Source organism: Mauremys reevesii, linkage group 15 (genome assembly GCF_016161935.1).
Source record: "Mauremys reevesii isolate NIE-2019 linkage group 15, ASM1616193v1, whole genome shotgun sequence".
NCBI classification, from domain to species: Eukaryota; Metazoa; Chordata; order Testudines; family Geoemydidae; genus Mauremys; species Mauremys reevesii.
This window is the reverse complement of record NC_052637.1, coordinates 26,653,936-26,669,695: the sequence shown is the minus strand read 5'-3', so window position 1 is coordinate 26,669,695 and position 15,760 is coordinate 26,653,936. Positions and strand designations below refer to the sequence as shown.

The 15,760-nt window shown below is 39.4% G+C and overlaps 1 protein-coding gene across 5 annotated transcripts in view; it reads right to left on the bottom strand.

Annotated features, from left to right (window-relative positions):
- OGFOD3 (2-oxoglutarate and iron dependent oxygenase domain containing 3) overlaps positions 1-15,760 on the bottom strand; it is an 88,211-nt gene that overhangs the window by 21,050 nt on the left and 51,401 nt on the right. For 4 of the 5 annotated variants that reach the window (XM_039501048.1, XM_039501044.1, XM_039501047.1 and 1 more), the window contains one exon: positions 11,568-11,691. The exons of the other annotated variant lie outside the window; for it this stretch is intronic. In XM_039501048.1, coding sequence (XP_039356982.1) covers positions 11,568-11,691 — 124 coding nt within the window. The remainder of the gene's footprint in view (positions 1-11,567; positions 11,692-15,760) is intronic. 5 annotated transcript variants of the gene reach the window in all.

Here is a 15,760-nt window from a genome sequence, read left to right as displayed (position 1 = left end):
TTATGCATTTTCTTCTTCAGACAATGATGAAATGCTAATCTCCAGGCAAGACACCATAGGGGTCATCATGGAAGTTTAACCGGACATCCATTATCAGCAGACACCTCCATTAATTAATATGTGTAACTCTAGGAAACTAATTTATATGCCTGATTGTAATGGATTATAAAAATATTAACCATTTAATCTCTAAGAGAAATGTTTATTCTTCCACTCTCCCTTCAGCAGGTCCACTGGTAGGATCACTGTTAATGGCCTGAATAATGACTTTGCAACATGGTTCAAAAAAGAAGCATGCCAGTTTGCAGCTCTCAGCTGGAGCTTCCAGGTATCCATCACATTATGGGTCTAATTAAAAGACTAACTCATTTAATGACACCACTAACCCAGCATTAAGGATTACTACAGTAAGAAACTAAGGTCTAGAAGAATGTTCTCCTTCTCAAGAAAACACAAAAAAGAGAAAGGAAAAAGAAAATCCTCAGAGCTCTACAATGCAAAAAAGAAAAAAAAACAGCTGCTGTACAAATTTGCTTCAATGTATTTCTTTCATGATGTTGCTACATGTTACTTCTTCATACCTTTTTTCTACAATTTTTATGCAATCATCTCACCAGTCATCTTTGTAGCGACTTACAGTTTTGTGAGCAGTGCCACCTCAGCTATATGCCAGGTCTATGCATTGCAGTGCTGGTCAGCTGGGAATTACTGTAGCAGCTAATGTCCCCATACATTTACTATGATACTGGACTTCAATAGCTGCCATGTATCTCATGGGGTTCGTAGTTTTCACTGTTGGTGATCTACCACCAGACTGAGATGACCTAGGCCTACTGCAAGAAGCTGATTAAAATTAATCCCCTTGCATTCCAAACTACAAGGCATCTTCCAACTTCATATATACAATGTAAAGAAACATCAAAGCAACTACAAATTTGAGATTAAATGTTAAATTAAAAAATGAGTTCCTATGGCATCATTAACTTCACCATGCTGTGCGTATGTAATATAATACTCGGAATTACGAAATTTATGCTTTAAGTATCATTATCGTGGCTGCCTTACTGTTGCTGTGGGAACTTTAAATCTGAAAATTCTTGGCTTGTGTGTGTTTAGATTTTCCATCGTAGCGTTCTATTCTTGTAGTCTTTAGTAGTGAATTTCCTTGATTTGTTTTTTAAATAAGTTAACAAAAAATATACCCAATAATGCACAGCTAAGATCTCACTTTGAAAAACTATGAATGTGAATGTGAATGTGTCACTGGACAGTCAAATGATGTCTAACCACTGCAATAAAGACAGCCACATTTATTTCAAGAGGTGTACTTACATATGCAAAATCACAGAGAGATCCAGGCGACCATTCTTGGGCCCCAATTCAGAAAAGCACTTCAGCACTTGCCTAAACTCATGCATGTGCTTAAGCGCTTTCCTGAGCAGGAAAGACTGACAAATCAGGGCCTTGAAGCACAGTTATTTCAATATGAATAATGAATGTTGTGCTCTTAAGCTATACAGGATTTCTAAATAACTCAAACGTTCTCAGACTTATAAAACCCTACTTTTTCCAAAGAGGGCTCCATATTGCACAGGTAAAATTTGACAGTCCAAAACGAACCTGGTTTCTGAGTTATCCAGTCACAAAACATGCATCTGGACACATTTTTAAAGCATGAAATATTTGTTCCACAATCTAAACGCAAAAGTTTTCTTCCTCACATTCTCCCACCCATTTAAAAAACAAAATCAACTGTGAGTTGAGAACAAGCACGGCACAGTTCAGGTTAAAGGAAATGTTGTTTCTAAGCAGATAAAAACAAAAGTTTAGAATGGAGGGTCTATTTCAGTCATTACTATAGCATGACACGATCACAGGACTTGAACAGCAATCATGTCTCAAAATGTCAGTCCTTGTACCTGTCTGCAGTCCAAGATTCAAAAATCATGAGATTTTTCAAAAATATTCATTTGGGGATCTTTTTCATTTGCTTTCTGGCTTTTGAGCATTTAGGGTTCATGTTTTCAAGCTCTTCTTCACAGCCACGAAGGCTAGACACTTACTTTAAAAAATAAAAGTTAAACTCTGATACACTCATGTCATCTACATGACTCTAGGAGCTGCGAGTTCAAGAAAAAACATCAAATATTGCAAGAAATCAGAATCACTGTCTGTCCCGGTGTTCAATAGGCACATTATGGTCTTCCTGAATTTTGTGTTTAATCACCATAACAGCTCCACTGAAGTTATTTTTGCATTTCCCTGCACGGAATCACAGAATGGAAATTGTTCCAACTTTGTCATGATAAAGATCTCTCCCACACCAAACCCATTCCTCAAAAGTTGCAGGTTTTTCGTTTGCCTGGACTCCACAGTGGCAACATAAAGAGAGAACTGAAGTCTTGCTGATTGAATTAATGCCTCTGGCATTTTCTAGACATATACTATACGCCCCCTCAAAAAACAATATGTGGTAGGATGCTATCCCTTTAAGAGCAGGGCATGCTGAGAACCCTCTGCAGAATATAAAATAAGTAAGTTACAAGGAGGAAGAAGTCTGGATCAGGCTATCATGGAAAAAAGACATTCAGGCAATGCAGTAAGGGCATAGTAAAAGAACACTGTTTAGAAGTATGGAATGCATCTGATTCTTTTAAATTATTTTTCTCTCACTGCTAGTTAACTGGGATTTAGCCTTCTACCCCTTCAGTCTTTGCAAATTTATCATTTTTAAAACACACAAACAAAAATCATTGCAGGCTTTTTCGATTTGGCCAACGTAGCTTGGACCTAATCTTAGTTGCTCTTGCTATTGCCCTTGGCTAATTAGTTTTCATACTTTAAAGTTCTCTTGGCTTTAATACCCAGACCCCTCGAATTAATAGAAGCAAACTTATGAGGAGAGAGAGGGGCGAGAGTTCTGGCAACTCCGAGAAGTAACAAGGACATCTTTTTGCCAATAATTAGCACTGCCTGTCTGTGCTATTAGTTTTCATTTGCTTCAGGATCTTCAAGGTCCCTGCCTCTGATACACTGATTTTTTCCCCCTTAATGTTTGAAGAAAATAAAGCTTTTCTTTTAAACTTGTAAAGTATCAAATATATAGAACTTGAACTTAGAAGGAACTTGACTTCACCACATCTATTCCAGTTACTTTTATATTAATCAAAGTTTGATGATCTCCCAGAAGTATCCCAGACTAATGCAGTGGCCCTGCTATATTCCACCATTCTATGACCATAATATTTGACACAGAAGCAAATCTTAAAGAGAACTGTGCAGCATAATGTAAGCTCTTCCCTTACTGTTGTGAACAAAACCTTCCAAATGTGAACTGAGAACAAATCAAAGCGAGTGCAAATTGTCCCAAACTTCTTTAGTGGGCAGTTAACTCTGAAAACTAATGACACTTCCAATGCCAACACTTAACTATTTCACTGATGACCATTTTAGCAAATACATTCAGCTAGTGTGATTATCCACAGGGGCAGGCAGGAGGGCAGAATATAGTGGAGCAGGAGTTCAAGCTCCCACAAGAAATCTATAGTTTTTCCTTTGACATGTCTACATTGCAGTTGTGTGCTGTCAGCACACTGAAAACTTAGTACCAGTGTAAACTACATTGAATTTAATATCAACCCCCCCGACCACAAGAAATTCTGTATTGTCTTAATTATTCATTTTTAATGTCTCTAAATCTACTCTGGCATTTCCAGTCTCCTGCAACAGAGAGCCACAGAAGCCAGGTGGGCTTGTCACAGTGTTCATGGAGCCTCAACTACAGAGGAATACTGCTTTGGAGAATCAGATTTTAATTGCTGCTGCATTTAGGTCCTTCTCTTGAGTAAAACTATCCTCATCTCAAGTCTATGATAGTTTAGATTAAGTGTTCTAACAACAGAGGTACAGTTTCAACTTTGGGAAAAGGATAATCAAAGTCTTCTTGTTTCATATTTTTCAACACAGGAATTTCTTTCAAGAACTATGCAGCTTCTACTAATATTCTTGTTGGAATTCTGCATTTCGCTCCAATTTTGGCTACCTTATTTTAAGAAAAAGATTACCAGTTTATACAAACCCCACTAACTTTTGCTGGCATAAAAAATAACTCAAGTATTTAATAGTTGTAGCTGTAATTGGTACTAACAACAGGCAAAAAAGAATGCATCTGGGATATGCTGATTTTACAGCGTTCTGATCATTACTGCTTGAAACGGGGTTCTGCTTTTTCTTTCCCATGAAAGAGTAATCTACTGAGAAATGCAAAGATTTATTGGAACTGATTTTATTTATTATTATTAAAATTATTTTAATTTGGTGAAAAACATTTATTTTTAAAGCACATTATGAACAATATAATCCAGACAGAACCCTAAGAGTTTCCAGTTACAACTGTAGTCAACCTTGTTGGTGCCAGTCAATATCTTCTTTTAAACGTAACTAGCCACTGATGAGAATTTTGACTTATAAACAAATCCCAGAAAGCAAAAGCTGGCAGCTTCCAGGAAGAGTAGAAAAGGAAGCCAGACAGACTGAATCTACATAGGCCAGTCAGTGCACAAGAGGTGGGGGTGCTTTAGAATTCACACCCCTATAGCACACATTGCTGCCTGGAACAGACAGGTCCTATGCAACAAAAACTCTTTAATGAAAGCAGAACTGGCTGAACTGCTGTGAAACGGGAACTGCATTCAGGAAGACTAAAGTTGACTGGGCTGGTGTTGGAGGGGGAGAAGATGGAGCAAATAGACAGAATATTTGAGAAAAACTCCAAGGTATTGATTTTGGAGATGAGAAGGATGAAAAGCAAATCATTTGGGAGCAATAGTCATTACCTTTCAACTGTTCTAATGCTCTTCATTTCAGCCCCAAATGCAATGTCATTCTATCGGGGAGTTCTCTCACTGGTAAGGTACTTACAGCAGGGTCTCAAATTAAACCGAAAGACATGAGTACACGCACACATTATTTTGATTGCATCCAAGCTAGCTAGGGAAAATGGGTTCCTTCCATACAGCAGAGTCTGCTGGCAATTTGCCAAAAGTCTGTACATGTGAATTGGTGAAATAATATAATGACTTGTTTTGCATATATAATACATTCAGCTCAAGGGCCTCTATATTAAGAAGGGATTTTAACTCCTTTAACTAGGTGATCAGCTATATAAAATATGAGTATGGGGCATAAAGGTAATATTAAATAACATGAGAGATGTTTTTAAGAGTTAAACTAGTCAGCATTGTAGTGATGCTAATATCTTTAAGATGGTCCGTATTGTGCTCTCTCTCCCATCCATCCTATTTAATTTGTGAGAAAAGGAAACTTTTATATATTTGCATACAAGTAACATTTTGGGAGCTGATAGAAAGTGGTTTAAAAATTAGTCTCCAACTGTAGTTTGCCATGTCACTGAGAAACTAGTGCATTCACTCACCCAGGAATTATACTCCACTTTCAGTCCTATGAAAAACATTCAAGAGGTAATAGTGAAGTGTGTCCTTGCAGCATTTCTACCCAACAGAAATCCTACAATGGTTTATTGTTCATTTACTATCTCCCTTCAAATGAGTAGTTTTTTGTTCTATTTCATCAATTTGGTACTGTAATCTTTGACACTCAGACAAATTATTGTCAGAGAAGAAACTTAAGCACTTATTTCAGCACATGGTATTGGTTTTCCTGCGCTGCATACTAAAACTGCAACAATAAGAAAGATAAATGTTTTCTACACTCAGAATGATATTCAAGCTATGACACAGCTAAGTTAGCTGGCAAGGAGTCAGAGACCACTGGAAAACAGTTTCTGATAAAAATGAGAATTAAGCAAAACTTATTGACAGAAATTTCATATAACAGTTTTTTTTCTCCCTAAACAGCAGGGGTCAGAGAACAAGTGTGAAGAGCAGAGAAGCATTCTGAAAGTGAAAATTATAACACAGCTTGCTTCCATGATAGAAAAGTCCTCTAGAGTTATTTCTTCTTGGTTAATCAAAAGGACCTTCTCATGCAAGTTATATTTTACCAACATTATTAATTACAGTAGTGCCTAAGAGCCAACTCCATTGTGCTAGGCACTGTACAAGCACCAGTAATAGCTGGTTCCGTCCCAAAGAGTTTACAATCTAAATATACAAGACAGACACAGGGTGGGGGAAAGGGCATACAGGGGTGAACAATGTGATGTGGCAGGAAACATCATGTTACTTGCACAAGTTGGGGGGAGGTAGTTAGAAGGGGATAAGCTACATGGAAAGAAAAGGGAAGGGAGAGGGGACAATGAAAGAGGAAGGGGTGAGGGGGACAGGGCAGAGACAAGCAGATAAGAAAGACAGGTGTGGCGTGAGTGAAGCTAAAGTGAAGAGACTTCTAAGGAAAGGGGAGGTTGGAGCAAACAGCCAATCAACACAGGGCAGAGAAAGTCCAGTCAAAATGGTAGAAAGTTCTCTGAATGTCCAGAGGACCAAAGGTCTCTGCTTTGGCTGCTTCTGATCCTACAGTCTGAAGCCTCTGGATGGCTCCTCTCTGCAGATTTATCTAAGGCCACACAATGGGGAGGGGTTGGGGAAGAGAGAGAGAAAGGCACTATCTGGGTCCTAGACCTGCCAGAGTTTGAGAGGGAGGTCTTCCCTGCACAGCTCTGGGTCCTTGGAGGAATCTTAGCGCTCCACAGCAAGACAGCATTTTACATTGTGCTTTTACATTGTGCTTCATCTCAAATTTCCCAACCCCTTCTCCTTTTCACTCAGGATTCTCCAAATCACTTATTGGTAATGATAATTTATGTAGCACCATAAATGTTAATATTGCTGTACTTAACACAGAAAAGACAGACCTTATGACAAATGACTTTACATCCAACACAATCTAGCTAACCCACCTAATGCCCAACAACTAACTTCCAATGGCAACTGGCTGTAGTGACAGTGCTGACTATTCTTTGGGACGTGTCTGGAAATTACACGATTATTTTCAACAGTCCCTCTTCCAGTTTCATGGCCTTTCTATTGGATTTCTTTCTCAGGAGAGAAGCAAAGCATCAGACTCACCTGAATCAGAAAAGGCCATGCACTTAGACTGCATGTTGTGAGCTCAGAATATTCTTTAGAGCTTTTCTTTTCTGTACCTACTAAACAGATGTTTGGCGTCACCCCACTGAATGAGCACTTATCTGCAAATTAGGCATCATGGCCTAAATTCTCAAGTAGTTAATGATGATTTTGGGTGCCTGTATTTTCAGGTGCCCCGTTTGAGGCACTTCAAAGGACCTGATTTTCAGATGGTGGGCGCTCAGCACTTTCTGAACATCAAGCTCCTTTAAAGTGCCTCAAGTTAGACACCTTATACAGCTGAAGCGTCCATAATCAGCAGTTACTTCTGAAAATTATTCATTTGCCAAAATGCTTAATTTGCCAATGATTAGGAGTTCATTGGAGTAACACCAAAGAGGCCCATATATCCCCACAAAACAAAATTAAGTGGAACTCAAGACACGGTAATGGCCTAATTGCTGTTATCACTATTCTTGGTTATTTGTATTGAGGTAACACCTAGAAGCCCCATGCATGTACCAGGGCCCTGCTGTGCTAGGTGCTGTATGAATGCAGAACAAAAAGACAGTCCTCACCCCAAAGCACTTACAGTTTATGTGATATATTCATTTCTTTTACGTGCCAGTTTTAAAAACATTTGAAGAACGCTTTCCACGTGTCAAAGATATCCATTGAGTTGTTGCAAATCTGAACAGAATAACAGATTACAGGAAAAAAACCTCCTCCATTCCCATAACATAATGCATATTCTTTATATAGCTTTATAAAGGTAATATTAAATAACATGAGAGATGTTTTTAAGAGTTAAACTAGTCAGCATTGTAGTGATGCTAATATCTTTAAGATGGTCCGTATTGTGCTCTCTCTCCCATCCATCCTATTTAATTTGTGAGAAAAGGAAACTTTTATATATTTGCATACAAGTAACATTTTGGGAGCTGATAGAAAGTGGTTTAAAAATTAGTCTCCAACTGTAGTTTGCCATGTCACTGAGAAACTAGTGCATTCACTCACCCAGGAATTATACTCCACTTTCAGTCCTATGAAAAACATTCAAGAGGCAATAGTGAAGTGTGTCCTTGTAGCATTTCTACCCAACAGAAATCCTACAATGGTTTATTGTTCATTTACTATCTCCCTTCAAATGAGTAGTTTTTTGTTCTATTTCATCAATTTGGTACTGTAATCTTTGACACTCAGACAAATTATTGTCAGAGAAGAAACTTAAGCACTTATTTCAGCACATGGTATTGGTTTTCCTGCGCTGCATACTAAAACTGCAACAATAAGAAAGATAAATGTTTTCTACACTCAGAATGATATTCAAGCTATGACACAGCTAAGTTAGCTGGCAAGGAGTCAGGGACCACTGGAAAACAGTTTCTGATAAAAATGAGAATTAAGCAAAACTTATTGACAGAAATTTCATATAACAGTTTTTTTTCTCCCTAAACAGCAGGGGTCAGAGAACAAGTGTGAAGAGCAGAGAAGCATTCTGAAAGTGAAAACTATAACACAGCTTGCTTCCATGATAGAAAAGTCCTCTAGAGTTATTTCTTCTTGGTTAATCAAAAGGACCTTCTCATGCAAGTTATATTTTACCAACATTATTAATTACAGTAGTGCCTAAGAGCCAACTCCATTGTGCTAGGCACTGTACAAGCACCGGTAATAGCTGGTTCCCGTCCCAAAGAGTTTACAATCTAAATATACAAGACAGACACAGGGTGGGGGAAAGGGCATACAGGGGTGAACAATGTGATGTGGCAGGAAACATCATGTTACTTGCACAAGTTGGGGGGAGGTAGTTAGAAGGGGATAAGCTACATGGAAAGAAAAGGGAAGGGAGAGGGGACAATGAAAGAGGAAGGGGTGAGGGGGACAGGGCAGAGACAAGCAGATAAGAAAGACAGGTGTGGCGTGAGTGAAGCTAAAGTGAAGAGACTTCTAAGGAAAGGGGAGGGTTGGAGCAAACAGCCAATCAACACAGGGCAGAGAAAGTCCAGTCAAAATGGTAGAAAGTTCTCTGAATGTCCAGAGGACCAAAGGTCTCTGCTTTGGCTGCTTCTGATCCTACAGTCTGAAGCCTCTGGATGGCTCCTCTCTGCAGATTTATCTAAGGCCACACAATGGGGAGGGGTTGGGGAAGAGAGAGAGAAAGGCACTATCTGGGTCCTAGACCTGCCAGAGTTTGAGAGGGAGGTCTTCCCTGCACAGCTCTGGGTCCTTGGAGGAATCTTAGCGCTCCACAGCAAGACAGCATTTTACATTGTGCTTTTACATTGTGCTTCATCTCAAATTTCCCAACCCCTTCTCCTTTTCACTCAGGATTCTCCAAATCACTTATTGGTAATGATAATTTATGTAGCACCATAAATGTTAATATTGCTGTACTTAACACAGAAAAGACAGACCTTATGACAAATGACTTTACATCCAACACAATCTAGCTAACCCACCTAATGCCCAACAACTAACTTCCAATGGCAACTGGCTGTAGTGACAGTGCTGACTATTCTTTGGGACGTGTCTGGAAATTACACGATTATTTTCAACAGTCCCTCTTCCAGTTTCATGGCCTTTCTATTGGATTTCTTTCTCAGGAGAGAAGCAAAGCATCAGACTCACCTGAATCAGAAAAGGCCATGCACTTAGACTGCATGTTGTGAGCTCAGAATATTCTTTAGAGCTTTTCTTTTCTGTACCTACTAAACAGATGTTTGGCGTCACCCCACTGAATGAGCACTTATCTGCAAATTAGGCATCATGGCCTAAATTCTCAAGTAGTTAATGATGATTTTGGGTGCCTGTATTTTCAGGTGCCCCGTTTGAGGCACTTCAAAGGACCTGATTTTCAGATGGTGGGCGCTCAGCACTTTCTGAACATCAAGCTCCTTTAAAGTGCCTCAAGTTAGACACCTTATACAGCTGAAGCGTCCATAATCAGCAGTTACTTCTGAAAATTATTCATTTGCCAAAATGCTTAATTTGCCAATGATTAGGAGTTCATTGGAGTAACACCAAAGAGGCCCATATATCCCCACAAAACAAAATTAAGTGGAACTCAAGACACGGTAATGGCCTAATTGCTGTTATCACTATTCTTGGTTATTTGTATTGAGGTAACACCTAGAAGCCCCATGCATGTACCAGGGCCCTGCTGTGCTAGGTGCTGTATGAATGCAGAACAAAAAGACAGTCCTCACCCCAAAGCACTTACAGTTTATGTGATATATTCATTTCTTTTACGTGCCAGTTTTAAAAACATTTGAAGAACGCTTTCCACGTGTCAAAGATATCCATTGAGTTGTTGCAAATCTGAACAGAATAACAGATTACAGGAAAAAAACCTCCTCCATTCCCATAACATAATGCATATTCTTTATATAGCTCACAGACTATTTTTTCCCTGCTTTATTCAGTTTGTACTAATGTGTTCATTCAGTGCCTAGGCCACATACATTCAGTATAAAAACTATTATGAGAAATGTGCAAAAAACTGGTCCTCCTAAGAAAAAAGACTCTTTCCACTACCCCCACATCCTTCTGCTCCTCCGATCTCTCCAGTAAAAGCCTGGGAGAACAAATGGGTCTTAGAGTGTGACCTGGAAGTTAAAAGGCTTGGGGTGAACAGAAGTGGCTTCCAAGCTGACGACCTCTTGCAATTAAATCACGGGAATGTTAACTAGAGCACCTCAGCTGATCTCAACACCTCAGGATTTGGTTAAGAGAGAGCTGCTCTCCACACTAACCAGAATCCAACACATTTAAATCTTTATTTGTTAAAACTGACACTTTTGAATTACACCCAGAAATGAACTGACAGCCAAGGTCCCTGGAGCAAATACTTCTCAAAATACAGGTGGCAGCATTTTGCACCAGCTGACGTTTCCAAGTTTAGCCTATCTTCACTCCACCCTCAAGACACAACAAGGCAACTCTCCTCATTCTTGTGGCCAAAGCCAGGATACAGATACCCTCAGAGCCCAGGCAAGCCTCTGCTTAACTGGACAGAGATCAGCAAGAGATGAACATTCACACAGCTCCCTCTTCCCAGGAACAATTGCCTCCACAGCAGTTCCAGCCCCAGCTGGCTTAGGGAGTAGAAGACTGGAAATCAACCTTAGGGAAAAGGACTTCTTAGCCATAAAGGAGAAGGCTTTAGAAAGACAATCTTGTGAATCCTATTTAAGGAAGGCTGTGACTTTTCAGGCAGTTATTCCATGTGTCTGGCCAGTCTCAGGTGAACTCAAACCTTGGCCATTTCTAGTCTATTTCACCATTTCTTCCTAAGTAACTGAACTTTTGCCAGAAACAGGATGAATTTTACTGCCTTCAATCCATTAATCATTATTGTGGCCTATCCACTGTCCCAGGTCACGTTACTGACTACCCACTTGGAACACATTAGGCTTAATTCTATCCTGTCATACTGTGGAATTCGGTAGCACTGGTCTAACTGAGAACAGGAATTGGTCTATGGAGAGTTATGTAGTGAAGGTAAACTGAGAACCCTACCTGCTCGGGGTTCTACAGTCCTGTTAGCACCGACATCCATGAACACAAATCGACCACCACCAAAATCTTCAGTGTAGTCAGACAGATAAAGCAGAGATGTATAGTCAAAGGAGCCGTAGGTTACCTAGGAACAAAGAGAGCACATTAAATTACCTGACTCCAGTCTGGCCTCTCCAGAACGCAAACTCCAGATCCAATAGGTCTGAGGGACTTTTCCAGTTTTTCACATCTTATTTTAGACATTCACTAAAAAGCTCTCTAAAGCTGGGAACAAACTGTTCATTTCCTAGTAGCTTTAGAAAGACTATCGACCTCTGTCAGCCTAACTCCTCTAGCTATTTTTTCTCCTAGCAAAATGGATACCAGCTCCTGACCTGACATTTTGGCCTGATGTTAAAAAAGTATAGAAACACAGAGATAGATATTGTATCAAGGTGAAAACTCTGCAGGGCTGGGGATGAAAAGGATTCTCGCAAACTCTGACTGATTAGTTCCCTCTCTTATCTAATCACAGATAAGAGGGTTATCTGGGCAACTCACCTTTCACTCCCTCACCCGTCCTCCCTTTCATCTGCTAGCATACAAGGACTCAGATGTGCTGATGATTCAGATCTTCCAAGTAGACTGACATCTGTTAGAGGAACAGATCCTCTTTTTTACTTTGTTTTGTTAAAAAAGTTCACAGATGGCTTTGGAAATAAAATGTTTTTCTACAAAGCACTGAGGACCACATGTTTTAAGTTCATCACACGCTGTTCCTTTTAAATGTCATAAAATGCCCTTCAGACTTTGTCCTTAACAATTTCTTTTTTTTTACATTACTAATTTTGCTTGATACCTGGGTTCAAGAGGAACAAAATAGAACTATTCAGATCAATAAATGCCTTGCAAACCCATAAACTGTCTTGACATTTCCAGTTCAATTTTTTTTTTTAAAGTATAGGTGCACCAGTGTCAGATAAAGCCAAAATTTTGACCGAGTAGCAGTTGCATACATGAGCAATGACTATGACAGAGAGAATAAAATGAGATTTGGAGAAAATTAAGATACCAGATGGAGGATGAGGCTCTTCTTTACATTTACTTCATTTTGCTATTTTGAGCCTAAGGATTTAAAAGAAAAGTTACATCAGAAAAAACAAGCTGTATTAAAATCTAAATCTGGAGTAAGGGAAAATTTAAATTTCAGCCTTTCCCCTTTATCCTCTTTGTCTAAACCACATTACAAATGCAAGGAAATGTGGAAGGGCATTAAAGAAAGTGATGTTATTAATGACATTTTAGTCCCAACACCCTGAAGGTTCATCAACTTTTTCAGGCTAGTAATAAATCCCCACTCCATAATTCTGTCTTCCTTGCAGCCAATACTGCAGAGACACTTTCAGCTAAAAGGACATGTTTGCTTGCACTGGAGATGAGACCACAGGTTGCTTCAGGAATGGGAAGGCTGCCTCTCTCATTTCACAGCGTTCAGTGCAACTTACTCTTTCTCTTCCGCGCTTGCAAGTCTGAGGCTTTAGGGGCTTTCATTATGGTATACAATCAACAGTGCAGTGCTCCTCTCTCCCTCAGTGATGTCCTCCATTCTCTCTCAACCCACCCCACCAACTCTGACCCTATAACCTACAAAAAAAATGGCTATGTGGCTACCTATACTTTTTCAGACACTGAAAAGGAGACATTCCTCTGACTGCAAAGTTAGTATATCCAGTTCCTCCTCCTAATTTATAAACTTGAAAAAGAAATTGCAAAACCTTATTTGTCTATGTTTTCAGCAAGGCCCTGGCTAGTCCTCTCCAAAACCAATTTTTCAGCAATAGTGCATTTGCACCAGTGATACTAACCATTGATACTAATCTGAGGTTTTTGGGTTTTTTAAGTCAGCATGTCTATATAACCTTTAGCAGCAAATAGCTTTTCCTATTACTGTTCTTCACGATTGCTAGCACTCAAAGGTAGATCAGTATTAAGAAGTGGTGACTATTTATAAGTGGTCACTGAATGACACTAAATTATAACAGCCTCTCTGGAATAACACAACATCCCATGAATATCAAATGCATTTATTATCCCACTCACATTAAATATCAAAAGGCTTAATAAATTACATGAAAAAAAACTCTATTATAATTGAAACCAACTAATAAAAGTCATACTGACAACTACAGACTGATCAATTTTCAAAAGTTCTTTATGAATAATTTAACTTAAAACATATGGATCTGGCAAAGCAAAAATCATTTAGACATTTCTGCTAGTTAGTTTGCACAGTCATTCAGCATGAGCCAAAATGCACTATGTTAATCTGTACACCCTTTATAATTTGCATACCAAAATGACAGATTTAATAGCAGATGCTAATTTAGGCCTCATGTTACTAAAACTGCTTTATTTTTTTCAATGACAATATGATTAGCACATTATGAAGTGTTATATGTTAAACTAAATTACAACTGTCAAAATTAAGATATTTTGTAATGGATCCTCCTTGATTTTTTTTTAAGTTTTGTTTATTTGCTTACTCACCAATTTGATCATTTCAGTAATGTGAAATAGGTTTCCCTGTTATCATTAGCAAGGATATACTTTTTATTTGTGTTGTGCTTCAAGATACAGAGACTAATGTGAATAGGCCTGAATTTGTACCCTATCCATTTTCCAATCACACGGTGCATGGCATATGAGGAAACTGATAGATCAGTAAACTGGTTCTGAGCCCAAAATAAGAACCCCATTCAAATGCAAACCAGCTATGATGCAGAAAAACTGCCTTCTTACAGAGATGAACAACTGTGCCCCTATTGGCATTCAGATCTGTTCAGGTAGTCCCTGGAGCCCATTCAGAGCCGCACTGAACTCTCTGGAACACACTGTACAAAACTGTAGGAAATAAAGTGCTTTCATCTTGTTGACAAATCTCAAAAACCTTGGAAGAAGAAATGTCAATGGCCAGGAGCTGATAAAAAAAAACTCAAAAATTAAATAGTAATATATTCAGGGAGGAAAAATGATTACCTCTCAGAGGGAACAGCACTGATTAATACTTCCAAAGCATAAAAATCGATAATAGATTGGGAGCCAATTAATCATTGATTGATTCGAGCTAGGTTTCAAAACACAATACATGAAACTGATATTTATACAATGTTATACACCAACAGACAGCTATAATAAGATCAATTCTGCAGTTGCCTACAAACTGATTGACAATATTCCCAAGCTTAACACCTGCTTAATAATGGGAGACTTTGATTATAAGATTGGGAATGACAACAACAGAGTGGTGAAAGCAATGGGCAAGCATACCATGGTTCCCAAAATCAGAACAGCAAATGACTTCTAGGACTGTGGCTGGTGTCAGCGCTCATAATGGGTGGAACACTACAGTAACTCCTTGCTTAACATTGTAATTATGTTCCTGAAAAATGCTCCTTTAAGCAAAACGATGTTAAGTGAATCCAATTTCCCCATAAGAATTAATGTAAATAGAGGGGTTAGGTTCCAGGGAAATTTTTTTCGCCAGACAAAAGACTATACACACACATAAATACACACACACACGTATACACAGTATATGTTTTAAACAAACAATTTAATACTGTACACAGCAATGATGATTGTGAAGCTTGGTTGAGGTGGTGGAGTCAGAGGGTGGAGGCGGGTGGGATATTTCCCAGGGAATGCCTTGCTGCCAAATGATGAACTAGCACTTGGCTGAGCCCTCAAGGGTTAACACATTATTGTTAATGTAGCCTCACACTCTACAAGGCAGCATGAATGGAGAGAGGAGACACAGCATGGCAGAGAGAGAAACACACACATTGTGTGTGTGAGTGAGAGTGTGAGAGAGATGCACTGCCCCTTTTAAGTACGCTGACTCCACTCTAAGTACACTGCCTTTTTAAGTAGATCAGCACATTGAGACGTAACTACTGCCAGCAAGTTCCCTTCGTCCTGAGCCCTGTCATGCCCCCCCAACCCCACTCTGTGGAGATGAGGTACAAGAGCGGGGCGGGAGGCAGCAGCGTACAGGAGCGGGGGACACCCTGACATTAGCATCCCTGCCCCATCCCCTCCCACACAGCAAGCAGGAGACTCCTGGGAGCAGCTCCAAGGCAGAGGGCAGGAGTGGTACAAAGCAGTGGGGGGAGAGACAGCAGAACTGCCTGGCAATTGATAGCCACACAGGAACT